The sequence below is a fragment of the Clarias gariepinus genome, chromosome 11, assembly GCF_024256425.1.
Source record: "Clarias gariepinus isolate MV-2021 ecotype Netherlands chromosome 11, CGAR_prim_01v2, whole genome shotgun sequence".
NCBI lineage: Eukaryota > Metazoa > Chordata > Actinopteri > Siluriformes > Clariidae > Clarias > Clarias gariepinus.
Window position 1 is genome coordinate 10,324,642 of NC_071110.1, and position 20,724 is coordinate 10,345,365.

Here is a 20,724-nt window from a genome sequence, read left to right on the forward strand (position 1 = left end):
CCGTAGATGAACAAATTAATAAAAAAAATTATCATCCAATAAATTCAGACAACTTGTAGTTAGTGGCATCATTTATCTGCCCACACATAGCTGACCAAATAAGGGAAAGCAAAGAAAGAATCTGTTTAAATATGCATGCAGAAGGTACAAAAATGTTTATTTTCTGTTTGCCATCTGTGAGGAGTCTTCTCTATGCTTATCAATCATTTGGCCAATAAATCAATCCATCAGTTCCACTTTCTCCTGACTTCCAGGTAGGGGTTAGGTCATTCCATTGGGGATTTGACCCTCATAAACCTAACATGATCTAAGAACTGCATGCTGTAAGTAGATACAGATTACCAGACTCTCCTTCATGGTGTATGATATACTGTATGAAAGTGAGTTTTAAGGACTAAGTAAAGACAGTTAACCAAATTAATGTATAGGTACCATATCCTGTAGGTATGTAATATTCAAACCAAGATAGATGTTAAATTAGTTATAGCCCATTATACAAATTCAGTGCTCTTCTGGTCAGCCATTTTAAGCTATTTTTTTCCCCTTTTTGTCTGTTTTGAACCCCTCAGCATTCAGCACACAACAGTTTATGTCCTGATCATCTGCAATCATCTGCACCTGTCTCTAAATGGTTCATGCCTTAAGTTAGTTAGGTCAGGTACAGGGACTTGACAGATAATGAGAGCCATAAGACCATCCTACCTGCTTTGGGATGTGTGTGGTGACTGTGAACAGTTTCAATTGACCATTGTCTTGGACTTGGCTGATGCAGACAGCTGTTATCTGATGGCTTGTGACTGCAGTCACTTAATAGTTTAGACTGAAATTCCCACAAACAGTTTTGGACCTGAGGCTCCAACATCGAAAGTGAACTTAAAATTAATATAAAAACATTTAGTCTCATAAAACACAGAATGAACACAAATCAATTCTTTGTATATCTAACAGATATCCCTATTGAGTCTCGGTCCTCTCAAGGTTTCTGCTCCAGGCTTTCTGTTTTGTCCTTTAGTCAGTTTCTTGCTTGGATTTCCCTGTTATCTACTGGTTTAAGGGGCCTCGCTTCTGATCACTGGATTCCAGTTCTGGAAGTGTGGAACTTCTCTCCCGTTTCTATAGCTCAGAAAAAGACTCATCTTTTTCTACAGAGCGCTTGAGAGTAGTGTACTGTATATTATCACTCTCCTCACTGAAACGGCTCATTAATGGAAAACTGCTGTATGGGATGCCAATGATCCATGTGGCTCAACTTTAAAAACTTCTATGGAGGATATGTGGAAGGTGTTTAATAGTTTTCATTCAGGCAGAAAGACAGCAAGACACTTGTTGGAGCTTTGTCATGGTCTTTGCATGTATGACTACACCATCACGTTTCACAGTCTGGCTGCACCCACTAACTAGGATGCCCAAGCCCTGTAGGATTCTTTGCCCTTCTATGGACTCTCAGGTTCTATTAAGGAACAATTAATAAATCAGGAGTTTCCCAATCATCTTAGCAGCCTTATGGATTTAGCGCGTCAAGTAAACTCTCTCGATTTGGGCCATGGATCATATGTAGATTGGCAAAACCTGGATCTTCCCAAAGACTGCCAACCTTGGATTCAGTCAGGGGCATGGTTCTACTGTGGTCAAGCTTGGCGCGTTTATCTCCAATGTCATTTAAAAGATCCTCCGGTGAACCCAGGGGCTCTGGATGGGCCAACTCAAAAATAATCCCCTAGTCAACATCCACTCCTCCCTGTCATTATCAGCCTAGAAAATAGGCTTCACATTCTTCACTCCCTCATTAACTCTGGTTCGGACCAATATCTTTTCTGTGCCACAAAGACTAAGAAACTTTGCATTTTCAGTCAGTGTCTGAACAATCCGTAAGCAGTTCAGGCTCTAGATGGCAGCCTCTTGCTATCCATCACGCATCAAACAGTTCTAGTTACCCATAGAATTTCAGGCAACCATTCTAAAGAGATCCCTTGTCTATTATGGAGAATGCACACTCATCCTTAGTTCTTGGATGCCCCTGGCTGACATGCCACAACCTACATTTTTATTGGTTCAAATATGCATTCCTTAAATGGAGATCTTTGCGCCTAGTTTCAGGATGAAGTCTGCTCTTAACTCTTTCCTATGCTTATCTTATCAGTTGACTATCTTGCCACCACTATACCTCATTGAAGCAGCTTTGCTGGATATTAGGACCCAGGTCAAACAAGCATTATATCAAGTGCTGGGCCCACCTGAGACTCCACTAACTGGACTCTTTGTTCCAATCTCAGTGCGCTCACACATTCTTGAACATGGGCAAAGCTCTATGCTTGTTCGCCTTCCAGGTGAATCTCCTAGGCTCTCACTTATCCAACTGCACTCCACATTGATTTGGATTTTGTCACACGGCTTACAAACTCACATGATAACACATGCCTCCTCACAATGTTTCTATCTTCAAACAACAGACAGACAGATGCCGTTCAGCAGCACCGACCTATCACATTGCTTAGATCATCAACTACTGCACTGCCAGACTGCACTTACCTTTCATCATGCAACACCTTAACCCTGCTTTTCATATTCCCAGATCAAATCCCTGGTTTTAAGATTGAATAAATAGGGAAAATTTATAAATGGATTTTCCCTAGACCTTGCTTGATTTTAAATTTGTCTCTTGTATTATGATTTAAACTCTCTCTGGGGGATTGACCTTGTTTATGATTATTAACTCTTTTTTGTTGGATTAACACCCTGCTTGGCCTCTCGACTACTGCTTCCTACTTTCATGATCGAGTTAAAATCTCTGGACAAGGATTCTGCATGTTGACCTCTGCTTTTTCAGGGGTCCACTGTTCAAGAAATGACGTGAAAATTTACTGTATTTTAGTGAATCGATGACAGACGTCCAGTTCACCACAGCCAACCTCTCCTCTCGCTCAGCTTCTGGGTTCTCAAGACTTCATCCACACCCTCAATCAAAGAGAATTCTCCAGTCATGAAATGAGTCAAGGAAGCACTCAGCTTCACACAAACTCTGTTTAATTTATCAGCTCTCGTACTGTTTTTGACGCAAGCATCTTATTTTGCCTTTTCTTTTCTCCAGTCTATATGTTTACTATGGGGTTTACCAAAACCATCTGGTTTATCACAACCATGAAAAGCTCATTCTTCCCTATATTTCTGCAAATTCCTTTTTATTAATTAACAGCTATAATTTTACTTATGCCAAAATATTTACTTTACTGCACTTTGCACAATTAGAAATAAATAATTTAGTTTTGCCCCACATTTATAACCCCTTAAATGCCTTTTCTATTTACCATACTTTCTTTACTTTCCCAACTTTAATTAATTGTTTTATTCACCAAGTGGATAAATTAAATACCATTTCCAGTATATTCTTCCTAGTTCCTTTAATATTAAATAAAATTACTTCATGAACAATATATTGAACATAGACTCGGATAACTTGGGCTGAAGTCGATCTGACTACCCCTGAAGTTTTGGTTCTGTAAAATAGCCAATTGCGTGGCAATTACATGAGGGCAATATAAATGTGGCACCATCTACTGGTTAAATGTGAAAGTAGATACTGATTGTATAAACCTGCCAGCGGAGTACAAACGTCCATTATACGCAGTTTCCCAAAAAAATGTGTTCAAATGTTATTTTATGTAACAACAGACATAAAAATATATTTCATTCTAAATATGTTTTTATAACAAATGAAAACACCACAAAACGATTAAACAGTATATGTCTTTATTTGTGTGATTGGCCATTTGCTGGTGTCATTTAAGTGCTGCTACATTTATGTGTTTGATTTCATCCACTCTGTTCTTGTGCATTTGGAAGGCAGGCGTCACCCAGCGGCCACACGAACACTGCTCCCCGTACCAGTTAAAAGAACCAAGCTTAGAGCTGCACTTAGGACACAGGAGCTGCAAGACAGCATTTATCAAATGCATTAGTAGGGAAGAAGCATTAGCTGGCATTGAAGCCACAAGGACACCAGCATGACTTTCACGATGGCGCCACCAATGGCAGCCTCGGCACAACGCGCTCCAGTACTTTCTTTGTACTTTGGATTAACACCCTGCTTGGCCTCTCGACTACTGCTTCCTACTTTCATGATCGAGTTAAAATCTCTGGACAAGGATTCTGCATGTTGACCTCTGCTTTTTCAGGGGTCCACTGTTCAAGAAGTGACGTGAAAATTTACTGTATTTTAGTGGATCGATGACAGACGTCCAGTTCACCACAGCCAACCTCTCCTCTCGCTCAGCTTCTGGGTTTTCAAGACTTCATCCACACCCTTTTTGTTTATTGTCTGTGTGTTTGGATTCCCTAAACGTACCACATACACTAGAGAAGAACTGCTTAACATTCAGCAAACCAGTCGAGACAACTTTTCTTCAGTTTTTACGAAGCTGAAACATGCCGTCTGGAAAAGGCACCCTACAAACCGGAAACAACTAGGGCAGTTTGCTCATAAGGAGTGGGCCAAAGTACCTGCTGATAGGTGCAGAAGGCTCATTGACAGTTACAGGAATCATTTGATTGCAGTGATTGCCTCAAAAGGTTGTGCAACAAACTATTAAGTTAGGGGTACCATGATTTTTGTCTAGGCCTGTTCCATGAGTTTATTTTTTATTTTTTCAAAAATTCCGTTAAATCATGGTTGAAAATCAATGTTTAACTTTCATTGGTTAACATTCATAGAATTTTTATTTATTATTACTTTTGTCAGATTAAAGTTATTTCTGTGACTATTGTGGGTTTTTCTTTCATTAACTGAACGGTACCAACAATTTTATCCATGTGTGTACTTGCCCTACTTTACAATCCTTTTATGTACACTACACTGCACATACTCAGGATCCTTCCGCCTTATTTAATCTAATTTAATCACAAGCTAAATGTTGAGTAATTACTGTGTAATTGTTTATGTTTGTCTGTATGCTGAGAGCTACAAACAGCCGGAACCAAATTCCTTGTGTGTCTTAACATACTTGACAAATAAAACCTGATTCTGATGACACAAGCTGATAACACTTTGATGATGAAACAAGCTGATGATGAGCTCATTACACTGTTCAATTCATCGTCCAAAAGTTTAAAAAAGCATGGCAAAATTGCAAACCTATCAAACTAACAGGCCAGGCAAGGAGAGCATTAATCAGAGAACAAGCTACTGTAAGAGGCCCATGGTAACTCTGGAGAATCTGCACAGATCCAAAGCCCAGGTGGGAGAATCTGTCCGCAGGATCACTATTAATCGTGCACTCCATAAATCTGGCCTTTACAGAAGAGTGGTAAGAACAACATTGTTAAAGGAAAGCCATAAGAAGTCCTGTTTGCACTTTGCAACAAGTCATGTGGTGGGAACGTGCTCTGGTCAGATGCAGCCTTGTAACTTTTTGGCTTACATGCAAAATCACATGCACCCTGAATAAACCACCCATGAAACATGCTGGTGGCAGCATCATGTTGTGGGGATGATTTTCTTCAGCGGAGACAGGAAAGCTGGTCAGAGTTGATGGGCAATCTTTTGAAACCTTTTAGAGTTTGCAAATGACTTGAGACTGGGGCAGAGATTCACCTTCCAGCATGTCAACCCTAAACATACAGCCGGAGCTACAATTGAACTGTTTAGATCATAGCATATTTATGTTTTATAATGGCCCAGGCAAAGTCCAGACCTAACTTAAAATCTGTGGCATGACAGATGCTCTCCATCCAATCTGAATGGGCAAAAATTACACTCTGTATATGTGAAAAAAAACATAGCCCTAAGGACTTGAAAGTTTAATTGCAGCAAAAGGTGGTCCTACAAAGTATTGACTCAGGGGGCCTGAATAAAAATGCCTGCCACACTTTTCAGATATTTATTGTGTAAAACATTTTGAAAACTATTTATAATTTTCCTTCCACTTCACAATCATTTATTATATGACAGTGTATGACATTTGCTGTGATGTCAGACTAACATCAGTATTGCTTTACCTATAATAATAATAATAAAATTACTATTATTATAAGAGTAATAGCAAGCATCAGTTTACCTGTCCATCCATGACCCCGAGTAGTGCCTCCTCCATCCACTGCACTGGCTCTATGAAGTACGACGTGCACTGGTTCTGATTACCCGCAATTTGTCCTCCGCTTGCCCTCTTATGTGTGAAAGCAGCCGCTCCAGTGCCTACACAGTGAGTGAGGATGCTGGAATGGCGGAACAGTGTGCGTCTGGAAAGGAAAACGCAGACACACTTCAGGCAGGAGGTGTAAGAGCAACTAGGGCAAAGGAAAGTAAAATGTAATTAAAGTGCAGATTTCACCTGCACTTTCTGCATCTGTAGATGGCCTCAGTGCTGTGGCTTTGTGCAGGGTCGACTGCGAATACATCTCTGGGAAGATTTTGAAGCTCTGACATAATTGTGAGAATTTAATATTGTGAATATGTTACATGATACATGCTTAAATTCCTCAGCAATAAGTGTTTTAACAAAAGTACTACTTTATTCAGAAACTTACAACCAACAACAAATGATTTAAATAAAAAAAAAACATTATTTAATCTGAATGTCTAATCTGCTACTTGGTAACCTGGTACCAGCGTATAACTGTACATTTTTTTCCTCTCAAGTCTTAAACCCTATCTGACCGAGTGTTATCAGTTTACACATGTAAATGTGACGATTCTATTCTACATGTACTAAAGTGAAGTTTGGTCTTCCACAGGGATCTGTTTTAGGCCCACTGCTTTTTTTTCTATCTGGATCTGGAATTAATACTTTATTGATCGCACAGGAAATTCTAAATATGCTGTCCCTGTTCTTAAGCACTGTATTAGTTTCCACTGTTATGCTGATGATACACAGTTATATGTCTCAGGAAAGCCAGATGAGCAAAAACTGTTTATTAAAGTTGAGAAATTTGTAGACAAAATTAGACAGCGGATGTTTATTAATTTCCTTCCACTTAATCTTTAAAAGAGAGAAGTACTGGCACTAGAACTACGTGCGGCTAAAAGTAAGCTTTCTGATCATACAGTAACTCTGGATGCCGTTTCTGTTTCATTGTGTGCAGCAGTTAAAGACGTTGGTGTGACTCCACCAGTCTTTTATTTAAAGCTCATGTGGATAATATTACTAGGATCATAGTTTTGTCATTGGCTCCCAGTGAAATTTCACATTGATTTTAAAATACTACTATTTACCTATGAAGCTCTAAATGGTCTCGCACCACAGTAGGCCCCATATGGTCTGCTTGGGATGCATGTGGTGACTGCAAGACGGGTCCATTTGATGACCATGAAAATGGCCTTAGGTCTAATAAATGTTTTTTTGCTGTTGCAGTCAAAAGTTTGGACACAAGTTTGAGTTCATTTTCTACATTCTAGAACAATACTGGATGTTTTTAAAAATAAAAATCAAGAAAGACCATGGAATTAAAAGGTGTGTCCAAACATTTGGCTGGTAGTGTAAACAAATTAGGTCAAATTGTCAAAAGCTATTTTTTACTGATTCTAATAAATGACAGATTTATAAATGGCTCAGTTTTGTTACAAATGATACAGCAATGTGATTATTGTTAATAGACTTCAAGCTCCCTTTCACCTTTAAAATCCCCTTTCCAATATGGTCCTATGCCAAAAATCCGGACACCAGCAACAGCTTACACATCTGGAATATTCTTCTGCCTCCATCTAACCCTATCCTCTGCATCCTCTTCTCTTACACCAAATAACGTCATATCATCTCCCACTAGAGCAATAACTCTTCTTTTTGATCTTTCTCTAGACCTCCTGCCTTGCAGTTTCATCCGCAGCACCCTTCTACCCATATATTTACAATCGTCCCTCTGAACATGTCCAAACCACCTCAATCTGGCCTCTCTGACTCCAAAGCATCCAACATGGGTTGTCCCTCTGATGGACTTATTCTTGATCCTGTCTATCCTTGTCACTCCCAAAATTAATCTGAACATCTTCATCTCTGCTCTTTTCTTTATTGCCACTCTTTGAAATAAACCTTTATTTAAAAATTACTTTATGGTGATGTTTTTTATTCTAAAAGTTTTTTTTTTTTTACAACTCAGCACTTGCACCCTTGTTATGCTATTTCATTTACAAGAACACACGATTTAAAGAGTTTAAAGATGGCATGTACCTGGATATTTCTCAGTAACCTTCTTCAATCTGAACTGCTTGTATAAGACACTGCTGGTGTCTACCTGACAGTTCATGGCTTCATAAAGCATCAACTGATTAAGAAACTCCTCATTCATCCTGAAAACACACAAAGCCAGTTGTTCAAAATGTTACTATCACAAAAGCTTTGATTGTAAGAACGTGATAAATAGCTTTCCTTTCTTACTTGACATCTGGTTTGACGTGCTGGAGTTTGGAATATGCCTCCTGTACACTCAGCTTCTGTGTCTTCATTAAATAAGCAGTGATGATTGCAGCACTCCGACTCTGACCTGCATGACTAAAAAGAAGGAGGAATAAATTATTTCATGGTATAAAAAAATATAGATTTTCTTAACAAATCTATTATTTAACACATATTTAGTGTGTCCACATGCCCATCCAAGTCAGGTATGAATAAAACTTTTTAATAAATTGCTTTTGTTGTTGTTTCTATTCTGTTGCTAAGCAACATACATCACAGCAAGATGATAATATGGTTTAAAGCAAGTTTGTTTTCTGTCTAATCTGAGTTGTGCAAATCAACTTTATACATATTGAGCGAATGTTTAAATACACACGTGGATCAGATCTGCGATAAAATCTGATCGCATTTCGATCCAACATTTCAGTCTTTTATCCATCTTTTATTCAGGATCAATAAGTATCTATCTATCAATCTATATATTTATCTAAACACTTTAATGGAGGAACAAAGTTTGGTTGATGTGTACTGTGAAAGCAATGTATCAGTACAGGCAAACAGGTAAAGTTTTTTTTTTAGGTCAAGTGACATGTTCTTGTTTTTTAAGCCCCACATCATATTCAACACGAACCAAAAACAACAAACACATCATTCAGTTCAGACCACACTCAATTCTTACATAAATAAACATACATATATAAATTAGTGCTTATTTCTGTGCATGCCCTCTATTCTACATTACATTCATGTACATTCTTGTCTAAATACAGGAGTTTACCAGGAACCACCTGATATGATATTTTTTATGATACACAAGTGCCAATTTGATTAGAATTGTGATTCAAAATTACCGAAAATAAAATGATTATATTTTTAATTAATTGATTTAGTTTTTAAGCTTTTATTACAAATCTACGCAATCTGTAATATACTGTAATTCACTTCTCCCACAGAAGATGTTGTGCTGCCTGACAATGTGTGAATAGTAGGATATATAAGGGAAGTGGATGATAAGGGAAGTGCAACATATTATTATTACAGAATATCCCAATTCTGTATTACTTTTTTCTTGATTCTTGATTTTGTTACAATTCTAAAATAGCTTGGCAAAAAATGATATCCTTCCACACACACAGACAAATTAAAAAATGCATTTTAAAAATCTGATTTTGAAGTCACAGGCGATATTCCCATTATCCTATATACAGGGCATATAGGAAATCAGTTCAATGATGTATCGTGAAGGTTTTTGTGGCCATTCACGTATAGCCAATAAATCCAATGAATATAATATTTAAATATATTTATTTTTTTGAGGTGGTAAAATTTTGCCATTCCTCTATAACCTTCCGTGGCGTGCTTTAAACTATTCATACATTCATAGAAGATCAAGCAAAGCGTTATTTCCTAAGTTAGTTTAGAATTATAACAAAATGTAAAGAAAACAAAAGGTTTTCAGAGAATTGCAATAGGTATCAAAATAATAATCTTTCCTAAAAAAATTTCTGGCCCAAATTGAACCCAAAAAACCCAGAGAAAAACACCAGTACTAAAGCTGCTTAAACCTACCAGTGAACAAGAACAGATGATGTGGATGCTGGTGGTTCTGAAGAGGAGGAAGATGCATTTAGGGCATCGCTGATAAATTCAATGCAGCTCTCTAGCTTGCTAAGGAGGTCTGTGGATGAGTCGTCCAGTGCATGGACATATTTGGCGTGAAACCCAGACAGCTGTGGTTGTTCAGAGTCTACACTGAGGATGTGAGTGATTCCTTTGAGGGTTAGAGCTTCAGGATCCTTAAGATCTAACACAGAGCCAATGTAGAGACCAGCTTTAACTGGGATCATGATGGTGTTTAGAAAGTGATTGTTAAAAAAACAACCTGTATTAGGACAGAGATTAAAGAAGGTGTGGTTAAAAACAGAATTTGTTTTATTTATAATAAAAAGAAACTATGTGACAAAAAAAACAATCACATGTATGATGTAGTAAAATTGTTTGAATTGTTTAAATTAGCTTGAAAATACTGAGATTTGTTACATGCATATATTAACTCAGTCAAACTGGATCCATTCAGCTTGCTGTGTACAAATATCTATGTTTTCTTACGTATTTCTATTTTAAAAAGACATAAAAAGCTAATTAGTTATCAAATATCTAGATAAATGTCTAGATATATCGTCGGCATTTTTAATAGTCTTACACTGTTTAATTAACAAATAATTTAAATTCTGTAAAATAAATGTGTTACATTCTTAATAGTTACAACGCGTTACCTGTTCATGGCAGTCCTTTACAAAAACAGGTTCGATGAGAAACTAAAAAGAAACATACTTAGTTCCGGATTTTTCAGTTCCGGGATAAATTTAATAGCAATGTTGAATCACTAGAGGGCACCAAGTACTAAGTCATGTCGAAATATTTCAACTTATTTTTTAATAAATATATAGCAATTATGAAATTAAAATAATTTCATACTTGCTATATGTTACTATATATTATATGTAATAATAATCTATTATTATTACATATAATAATAATAATAATAATAATAATAATAATAATAATAATAATAATAATAATAATAATTCATTCATTCATTAAATAATTTATTTTCTAATACTTTCCACAGGGTCATGGGAAGCCTGGTGACATAAACCCTATCCCAGGTGACATAGAGCTCGAGGCAGGGATGGACAAGGTGCCAATCCTGCCACTATTAATAGTGATAATAAAAGATAATGTCAGTACGGTGGTTTAGTGGTTAGCACCTTGCCCCTTCAGGGTCCTGGCTTGATTCCCGTCTCGGGTCTGTGTACAGTAGGTGGAGTTTGCATGTTCTTCCTGTGCTTGGTGGGTTTCCACCGGGTGTTCTGGTTTTCTCCCACAGTCCAAAGACATACAGATCAGGCTAATTGGTGTTCCCAAATTGCTTGTAGTGTGTGAATGCGTGTGTGAAGGTTTTCCGGAGGTCTACCACAGTTGTAAAAATGGGAATGGGAGTTAGGAAAAATGGGACTCCACGGTCGTTAGTTGGACTACAGAGGTTCTTAGATGGATGGATTAAATAATAATAATCATCATTGTCAGAGGTTAAATTGATACTTAGGAGTTGTGTGAGGCCTGTTCTTGGGTTAGTCTAGTGCCCTTTCATTTGTAACTATTTAACCACATAACAGTTTTATAATTAAATGCTATTTCCTATTGTTTTATTATGCTATGTGGCATTTACATCATATTTTCCCCTTTCATTCTAAATTTTCTGTTCGACTTTTACAGCTAGCCAAATATCATAGATATGAACATGCTTAAAACATTTTAAACTCAATTTAACCAAAAAAAAACATTTTATTTTAATCTTTTCAATTATGTTTAAAACTATTTAAAACTGAATTCCCACTTCTTATAAATTCAGGTTATTCTCATGTCTTTCTAATATTAGGTCCAGACACAACACAAATTATTTTTACAGTAATTGGTTCTACTTAAGTGAAATATTTCAGCTGGCCTGCTCATTGATCGTAATAGTTATGATGCAATGTTTCTAAAACCCTAAAGTCTGGAGCATTGGCTTTTACTGCTGCTTTAAATCTCTTGTGCTATCAAGTGTGCCTGATGTGCTGCTATAAGTGTAATCCTGCCCTTTTGGCCTGGTTTTGGTCGTCTCAAATGCTGTGGGAGAAAGCAGGTGCATTTAGCAGTGACATTTATGTGATGACCCAGTCCCTCAAGAGGAGAGGTAATAATAAAGTAAAAAGTAAGACAGAATATAATTAGAAAGATGCAATAAGATGCTGGCTGTGAGTGAGAATCTGGTCCGTCTTGTTAATATAAAGTATACTGTAAGTCAATTTTAGGGCTACACAGTATATCAAATGTTAAGAAGTACTTTGTAGTGCAATGTTCAAATAATTTCAGTGCCGTAAACAAATATATACCGGTTAAAAGTAAGTGGTTCAATAAGAAATTAAAGAAAAAAATCTTTAGTTCTGGATTTTTTTTATTTTTCCTTTATGTTTTTTTATTTGTTTATAATTATTTATTTATTTTATTTATTTATTTATTTTATTATTATTTTTTTATTCTTTCAATTTTTTTATTTGGCCAAACCAGCAATTAGATCTTTAGAGCCGATAGTAGACCTATACCCCTTTTCAATATTTGGCTTTGGCGAAATATGCGCTGTAGTTCTTATTTCCATCATAATATCAATGATTTCTCATCATGGTGCATCAACAGCTCCGAACATTTACAGGTGTACTACTATCACTAACCAAAGCCAATAGTACTGCTAGCCTTACTACAGCCTTCAGTAGGACTAAACTATGCTTATTCTCTGAAATAGACAAATTATTCCTAAATAAGACTAAAACTATTTCTACATATGTTTTTTTTTAAATAAAATGTTTTCATAAACAGAAAAAAATGCTCCCGTGTCCTATTTATTAATCGCCATCATCGACCATTACTGTCGCATCCACATGAATAAACAGATCAATAAAGAATTCCTGCAAGCATGATGACATGATGGACCATGAGGCGTATCAACAGTTAGTTAAGTAATATGTTAACATGTTATTTGATTCAGGACCGAAATGTGTGACAAATAATCCCATGCTATTTATTGATTAATGTGAGAGACACCATGAATCAGTGGACTGCCAGCTTTGTTTAAATTAAAGGAGTAGCTAAATGCAAAATCATAATCAATATAAATCAATATGAATATTGATTGATGATCCTACTATAGGATGCTTTCAGGACAACAATTAGTTTTTATCATCATTACTGGATCAATTGTGCTTTGTCAGTAGCACATTAACCAGATTGTTTTTCCATCTTTCCAGACATGTTTTTGGGTCTCGGTTACATTTTCTTGGAAATACATGTCTAAATATTTATGTACTCACTTTTAACCAAATAGTTTGGCCTCTAATGCCGCGGGTAAAATGAACTATGCTGTAAAAGTTATTTGGAGGCCGAGGTGGCATTGTGATGCCAGCTGTGTTAAGGGAGAACACTTTCGGGCGGTCCAAGTTCCTAAGTTGTGAGTCAATAACACACTTTCTGTAAACAAATTGTAATGCTTGTAAACTTTCCATGAACCTCTCAGCACTCTTTGTGCAAGTGGTACACTCTGCCCTTTATTGTTTTCTTTTTTTAATAATGGAGATGTTATGTCCTTTCCCATAAGCCTCATTGCCCTTTTGTCTATATTTTAAACTCAAAGCACACGATTCCCTGAGCCTGAGGATGGATATGGGCTAATTGCTCTTTCTAAAAGTATTCTCCATGAATGTCTGAGTGATTGCCTACGTCCTGGCAACGCGAAAGCACTTTTCCTCTAAGGGGTGGTGAGGGGCCACGGCATGTACCTTCCTATTGTACAATTGCCTCTATCCTGATTACTTCCTTTCCAACATACGTCCAAGAGAGTTTGGCTCCAGTTTCTATTTTAATGGCTTTAAAGATGAGAGCTTCCGTGTGTATTTATATCTTTGATCGGTTAGAGTCTTTCAGAAAGTTATTTACATTGCTTTGTGCTCCTTTGTGAGCTAATGTACTTACAGTATGTTTCTCTCCTTTTGTTATTGTGCGAGAGGTTGGCTTTCTTATGCTGCTTATATTAGGTATATTTCTTAAAGCTAAATTAGGGTTATTTTACAAAGATCAGTCTTACTGAGAATGACATATATTTTTACACATCTGTGTAGTTGAAAGTGAAGGGCCTTGGCTCAAGAGCCCAACAGAGGCAACGTGGTGGTGGTGGTGGTGGGGTTTAAACCTGGGACCTTCTGATCACTTCATTTCATTGAATTAAATAATGGCAGCATGGTGGTTTCTTGCACCTCCAGGGTCTGGGTTCGATTCCCACCTCAGGTCTGTGTGCATGGAGTTTGCATGTTCTCCCCATGCTTGGTGGGTTTCCTCCGGTTTCCTCTCCCACAGTCCAAAGACATGCAGATTAGTCTAATTGGCGTTCCCAAATTGTCCGTAGTGTGCAGCATGTGAGTGTGTGTTTGTGTGTGCTCAGCGATGGATTGGCACCACATCCAGGATGCACCTCACCTCATGCCTTAAGTCTCCTGGGATGGGTGTCATGCCCCTGCCATCCTGTATACTGGGCAACACGGTACAGACAGTGAGTGCATCATAAGGGAAAAAGGAAGAAGCTTGTTCCCATTACATGAAACATAATGGTTTAAATGCATTATCAAAAAGATTCAAATAGTGCCATTTGTTAATACATTTTTAATCATAGACTATTCAGTGTGGTGCAGTAGATCAACAGCGAAGGATTTTAAAACATGATAAAAACAGTAACTCTTCTTCATGTTACGCTTCATCACACCCTAACCCTGTCACTGATTATTTTACTGTAACAGCAGTAAAGTGTTTATTCCTTACTGAAGCAACACGTTCTGCCCAATCAAGCATTCAAGAGCGGTGTGGAAAAAAATAACCCTTATTACATCACATTGTAGAATTGGTTGGTGTAACATTCTAGAAGCATTTATCTCTTACTGACACTCTTTCAGATGTTCTCTGAACGTTTAGGTAACTTTCCTAGAATTGCAATGTTTTGATAATGTTCTACAAACCTCAAAGATAACGTAATAATGTTATGGCCATTGCAGATCACTTTGATCCGATGCATTCTACTGATGCGCTGTAACTACATCATTAAAATATCTCTTAACATCGACACGGTGCGTTACTATGAGACAAACCAAATCCTCTTAATCTTGTTTTTTTTAATAGTGAATAAAACATACACTTGTGCAGTGGTTACACACTGTGTTCAATAAATAAATAATAGCTTAATCACATGAGACATGATGATAGAAAGCATATTTAATTAAATTTAATGATTTCAGGTTATGAAGTTAGTAAGAAATTCTTCCAAGCTGCTGTGTGTCGTAACCTTTATCTGTACACCATGGTTCTCTCTTTTCATTATTGCATAAGAGAAAGAGAGACAGTATGTGTGTGAGCGCGCATGTGTGTGTGTGTGTGTGTGTGTGTGTGTGTAGTATCACAGGCTTCCTTCTGCTTCACACTTTCACTTATTTTCATGTCATGTTACTGCATGATTTTATTATCAGTGGTAATCTGAAACTTTTTTGGTCTGGAACACTCGAATCTTCTATTCAGATCACAATTAAAGAACACATATTGTCCTTTCTCATTTGAATGCTGAAATTATAAATTACTGTTACATCCCTTTACATAAATCCCATATCTCATACTGTTTCATTGAAATTTTTACAAATTTTTATTAAAATAATTCCAAACTCTTTGTGTATGGATATCATCTCTAAAAGAGGAAGTCTTCCTTTTTTTTACGTTAAAGAAAGTGAGTGTGAAAGTGAGTTACAGTCTCAGCATACCAGTTCAACCTTCCAGTCACTGTGTTAACCTTTTGACCGATAACAGTATATTAGCTAACTCTTCTTCCCGATACCGTCTCGTCACATTTCCTTTACTTTCAAATTCAGATTTTTTTTTCAGATTTTGCAACAAAATGTTTTTTCAATGCTGTAAACGTCAAACAGAAAAATATTGCATTATTGATAGTTAAGCAGTGAAACTACACCCATTTTGCCTTTTTTATTAACAATGATGTAAAAAAAAAAAAAGACTAGGAATATAGTCTTAAGGAATAAAATACCATACAGTAGCATTGGTAAATTCTAATCTAAATGTTATCGTTTTTTTATTAGAACAGTGACTCTAGCATAAAAGTATTAATGTACTTATTCTAATACATTATCATTTCTATGACTTACAATGTCTTGTATACAGTACCTAAGCCTATTAATAGGGAATATGATTTAAAGGAAAAATTCAGGGGATGTTTTTGAGAAAAACTGCCTGATCATTAAAATAAAAAAGTCTTGAGAGTTCTCATCACATTGTGCGTCTGGAATTGCGTTCAACTCATCATTAAAACCTACAGTATGTTTAATAGTGAAAATAAGAACATTTCCATGAGCACAATGTCATGAGAATTTAAAATATTTTGTTTAAACTGCTGTGTGATCATAAGAAAACCATGTGTTAGTGAAGCTGGTAAGAAAAAAAGTGCTTCAGTTTTCTGAAAAGCATAAATTTTGGATTTTGGAGCAATGGAAAAAGGTCATGTGGTCTTACGAGTCCAGACTGACCGTATTCTAGAGCGATCGGTGAAGGAAGGGAAGAGCATAAAGCGATGCAGCCATTGTGCATAGTGGCCTCTGTACTGTACGAGCCTCTGGAGGCAGTGTTATGATCTTCAGTTGGTCATCTGATGACTTTACTGTACTGGATGATCACATTCCCTGATCACACAGACATATTTTAGTGTTCAAATTGTGAAAAAAGTGGTTTTGGGAGCATTAGGAATGATTTTCACACGTAAACTGGCCATTTTTGGGTGTATTATTATTATTTATTTTAGGCAGGGAGGGTTTTTAACAGCTACCAAGATTCTCACGTGTCAGATTTTGTAACAGTTAGAGATAAAGCGGTGACTTTCGGTTTTCTGACATGGCGAATTGTACAGGATGGATAGTATTCTCATTAAGAAGCAGTTTTTTTCTGTCTTATTAACTTTAAGAAAAAGTTACAGAGAAGCTCTTTCCGTTTTAGTGTTAGTGATAACAGGAACAGTTTAAATGTGATAAAAGTACAAAATACAAAACAGTCAAATGTTTTGCTCAAATGTTGAATAGTTGACAAATTGCAGTAATTAAACACTTAGTAGTGATAAACGTAAATCACAGCATCACAGCACCCAGTATTTATTACTATATCTTAACAGTTTATCTTGAAGTGTTTCATTTCTTAAATATAACCCTGTAAAAATATATATTTTTTTATTATAGAACAATAAAAACGACCTTAATTTTTTATAGTCAATCAGTAATAATACTACTATATTGACTTTTTGACGTACTGTATGTTCTTAAATACATTGCGTTAAATCCGTAAACTTTTTATTTAAAACCAGTATAAAGTTCAATACGAAATCGTATTATTTGCGATAGTATCTGATTTATACATTTTACTGCGTTATCTGTTTTGTTGTGAATAAATCTGGAAAAACATGCTCTCCATATAATACAAAATAAAACTTGAACCTACATGCATATGTAGAAGAACAATATAGGATGCATATGGATTAGCTGAGAAGAGTTTGGAAACAGTCCATGCTTTGTTTTGTGTGTGTTTATGTGTGTGTGTGTGTGTGTGTGTGTGTATGAGAGAGAGAGAGAGAGTGGGAGAGAGAGAGAGAGAGAGAAATGTATGTCTGATGATCAGTGTGTCATGGGTCACATCCCCAGAGCCGCTCATTCTGAGGAAGATTTATGACGCACTTCCTGCAGAGAGGAGGTGAAGTAACACTCGCCGCCCTACATAGAGGTCAACATCGAGCAATCTTCTGTCACTGCAGTGTACAGCATGGTATCTTCCAATTTACTGATTTTTACAGATTTTACATAGAGGACATCATTACGTAGCACGTAACCCTGCAGAAGTAATTATACCCTTTGTGGACACCCCTAGTCTAAAAAAAAGCCCCTAGTCTATTTAATAATAGGAAATGTTTTTAATGTCTATATAGGGTAATTGAAAAACAATACTTAAGCTGCTAAATACTAAAAGGGCCATTCTCTGTCCTTAAACCTCGCACAGTTTTGTAACAAAATCAGCTGATGGAGAACTTGCCACTATTTTTCTGCAGATGCTGACTCTCACGTGCTTCTGTTTCTGCATTTCTCAGAAAAAAACTATCTTTTTATTTTTCCTAGAAACTGCTACAGTTCTTAAAATGTTGCTTCCTTTTATTCCTCCAACATTAAAATGTAAACGAGAAAATAGTTGATCAAACTGTGTAAAGGCACCGCTCATGATTTTCACCGATTAGTACTGTATACCGTATATAATTTATTTACCTACTTTTAGTTAAAATACATTTCTGTTCAGTGTTCACTTCTTTACTTTAGTTTTTATTTCCACTTTCTTTTCTTTTCTAGCTTCGTTATTGGTGCTGATCAGTGTAGCTTAGACCTTAGCTTAGACCTAAGTCTCTTAGCTGTTTTAAGGCATGCCATTTACACAGGGCTACATTAGAACTGCGAAAGGGTGAGATAGAAACATGAGAAGCCCACTCACTGAGCTACTGATAGATGAGTTTGTACTGGCCACACAAACACTTTAGTCTTATTGGCATTCTAAGGTAATTCATCTAACTTGTGCATTACTGCTACTACATTACCCGAATGATAACATCTGCCAATATTTGGGTTCTTTTAGGTGTGTTTTTTTTTTTATACAGCAATACTTAATTCATTTAAAAAAAAAATCATTAATAAGAACAACAACAACAACAACAACAACAACAACAATAATAAGCAGTTTGTGTTTTCAGTGGTAGTCAAATGTCGTCAAAATCTATTTATTGCCATAGTACGAAATGTGAAACCATTATAAAAGAACAGCGCAAATAAACCCTGGGGGAAAAAAAACCAGATTACATCCCCTGGGCCATCACACAGGTAAAAGAAAATGCAAGAAAAAGACAGAGAGAGAGAGAGAGAGAGAGAGAGAGAGAGAGAGAGAGAACATATGTATATTACAGGTGAGGAAATAAGGCTCTGTCCTGGCCAAAAAAAAATCCTACTTGAAGATGCAGGCTGACATTAAAACACGCCCACACATGCTACAGGCTAATACCACCCCTCCTTCCATGCATGCACACACACACACAATCTTTTTTTCACACTGTGATCTAAATGTCATTGGTATGGCAGATGTAAGACATAATTTGTTGTTTGTTTGTTTGTTTGTTTGTTTGTTTGTTTGTTTGTTATCAGCGATGCAATTGATATGGTGTTTTTTTAAATATTCTGAACCAGTCCTATCGAGCTGATGTGAGCTTGGTGAGCAGTACAGGAGGTTGTTGGATTTAGATCTATACACTATAGTTATAGCACCATACAGAAGCAAGCTTCAGTCATTTGAAATAGTGTTCTTTACAGTAAGTATAATGTTCTAGGTATTGTTTTAAAGAAAAGGGGATATCCTATACATTGTCTGTCTTACAAACAGAATTTTTTTTAAAAACCTTTTTAAATGCAGTTTGTAATATTTAGTCTTGTATAGATTTTTTTTTTGTAGACATTGTTCCCAAGGAGCAGTTATCCTTTACATTAATTTAGCCATACATATTAAATAAAACATGATGTTACATAATTTATGTTAAGCAGAAAGTGAGATTTGTACATTAGCACGCTGATTTAAAGCTCTGTCATCACAACTGTTGAAGTTACTAGGCCACTTTCTCATTCGAACATTTGCCCTCCATTCATTGTGTATGTGTGTGTGTCAGGGCTATTATCCTGAGGGTGAGGCATGGCAGCTGATGGTCATTTCTCCTGCCTGAGCTGTCTGTTAGATCTGTGTTGAGTTAAACGGAGGCCTGCAATGCTTTTAAGTGTTGAGAGATGGATAGGGAGTCTCTTTGACAATGTGCAGACACACACACACACACACACACACACACCAGCTACTATTGTAAACAAAAGCAAACCAGGACTTTTTTTTATCTCTAGCGATGTCAGTCTTTAAATAGTATAGTAGTAGTTCATACTGTAAGAATTATTTACACATATCCAGAAGAGGATTCAGATGAAACACTGCAAACCACCAAACGTCTTTCCTTTAGCACTTAAGTATATAACATCATTTCTCTAGTCATAATTCTAATATTTTCTTATAATAACGTTCTGTAGTCATTATAGACAGATTTACTTGATTGTAACCCTTTTACACAGATTTATTTGGCAGCAGGGTTAATGCAAATTATTATGTGAAACAGACAGTCCAATTAAATCCAAGTATAAAGTTTTAAACAGTTAATGGGCACAGTGAATTTATGACTGCCTGTCCTGGGATTGAAACTCACAAGCTTGTGATTCAAATGTGCTTGCATCCTGAGACTTCTCTGGGAATCCTGGCTGTGAGCTGGAGATACAGCCTGGATGGGAGGCCAGGTAATGCAGGGTATCATGGGAAAGAAACAAAAACAAAACAAAACAAAAAAAAACAGACTATTTTTATAATAATAATAATAATAATAATAATAATAATAATAATAATAATAATAATAATAATTTATTATTATTATTATTATTATTATTATTATAAGCAGCAGGGCTGGATGAAGTAGCATTAGTAGTATTGGTAGTAGTAGTAGTAGTGGTGGTAATAGTGGTAGTGATAGTGGAAGTGGTTATTGGTGGTGGTGGTGGTGGTGGTGGTAGTACGAGCCGGAAGAGTAACAAGAGTAATAAGTATA

At 36.4% G+C, this 20,724-nt stretch overlaps 1 protein-coding gene across 1 annotated transcript; it reads right to left on the reverse strand.

The window, feature by feature from the left end:
* Positions 1–3,730: 3,730 nt before the first annotated feature.
* On the reverse strand, positions 3,731–10,262 carry dusp12 (dual specificity phosphatase 12). Its single transcript, XM_053506934.1, has 6 exons — positions 9,951–10,262; positions 8,364–8,477; positions 8,157–8,275; positions 6,324–6,411; positions 6,051–6,231; positions 3,731–3,926 (listed from the first exon to the last, which is right to left on the reverse strand). The coding sequence occupies exons 1-6, from the start codon at positions 10,226–10,228 to the stop codon at positions 3,777–3,779; spliced, it is 930 nt and encodes a 309-aa protein (XP_053362909.1). The 5' UTR covers positions 10,229–10,262; the 3' UTR covers positions 3,731–3,776.
* Positions 10,263–20,724: the final 10,462 nt, after the last annotated feature.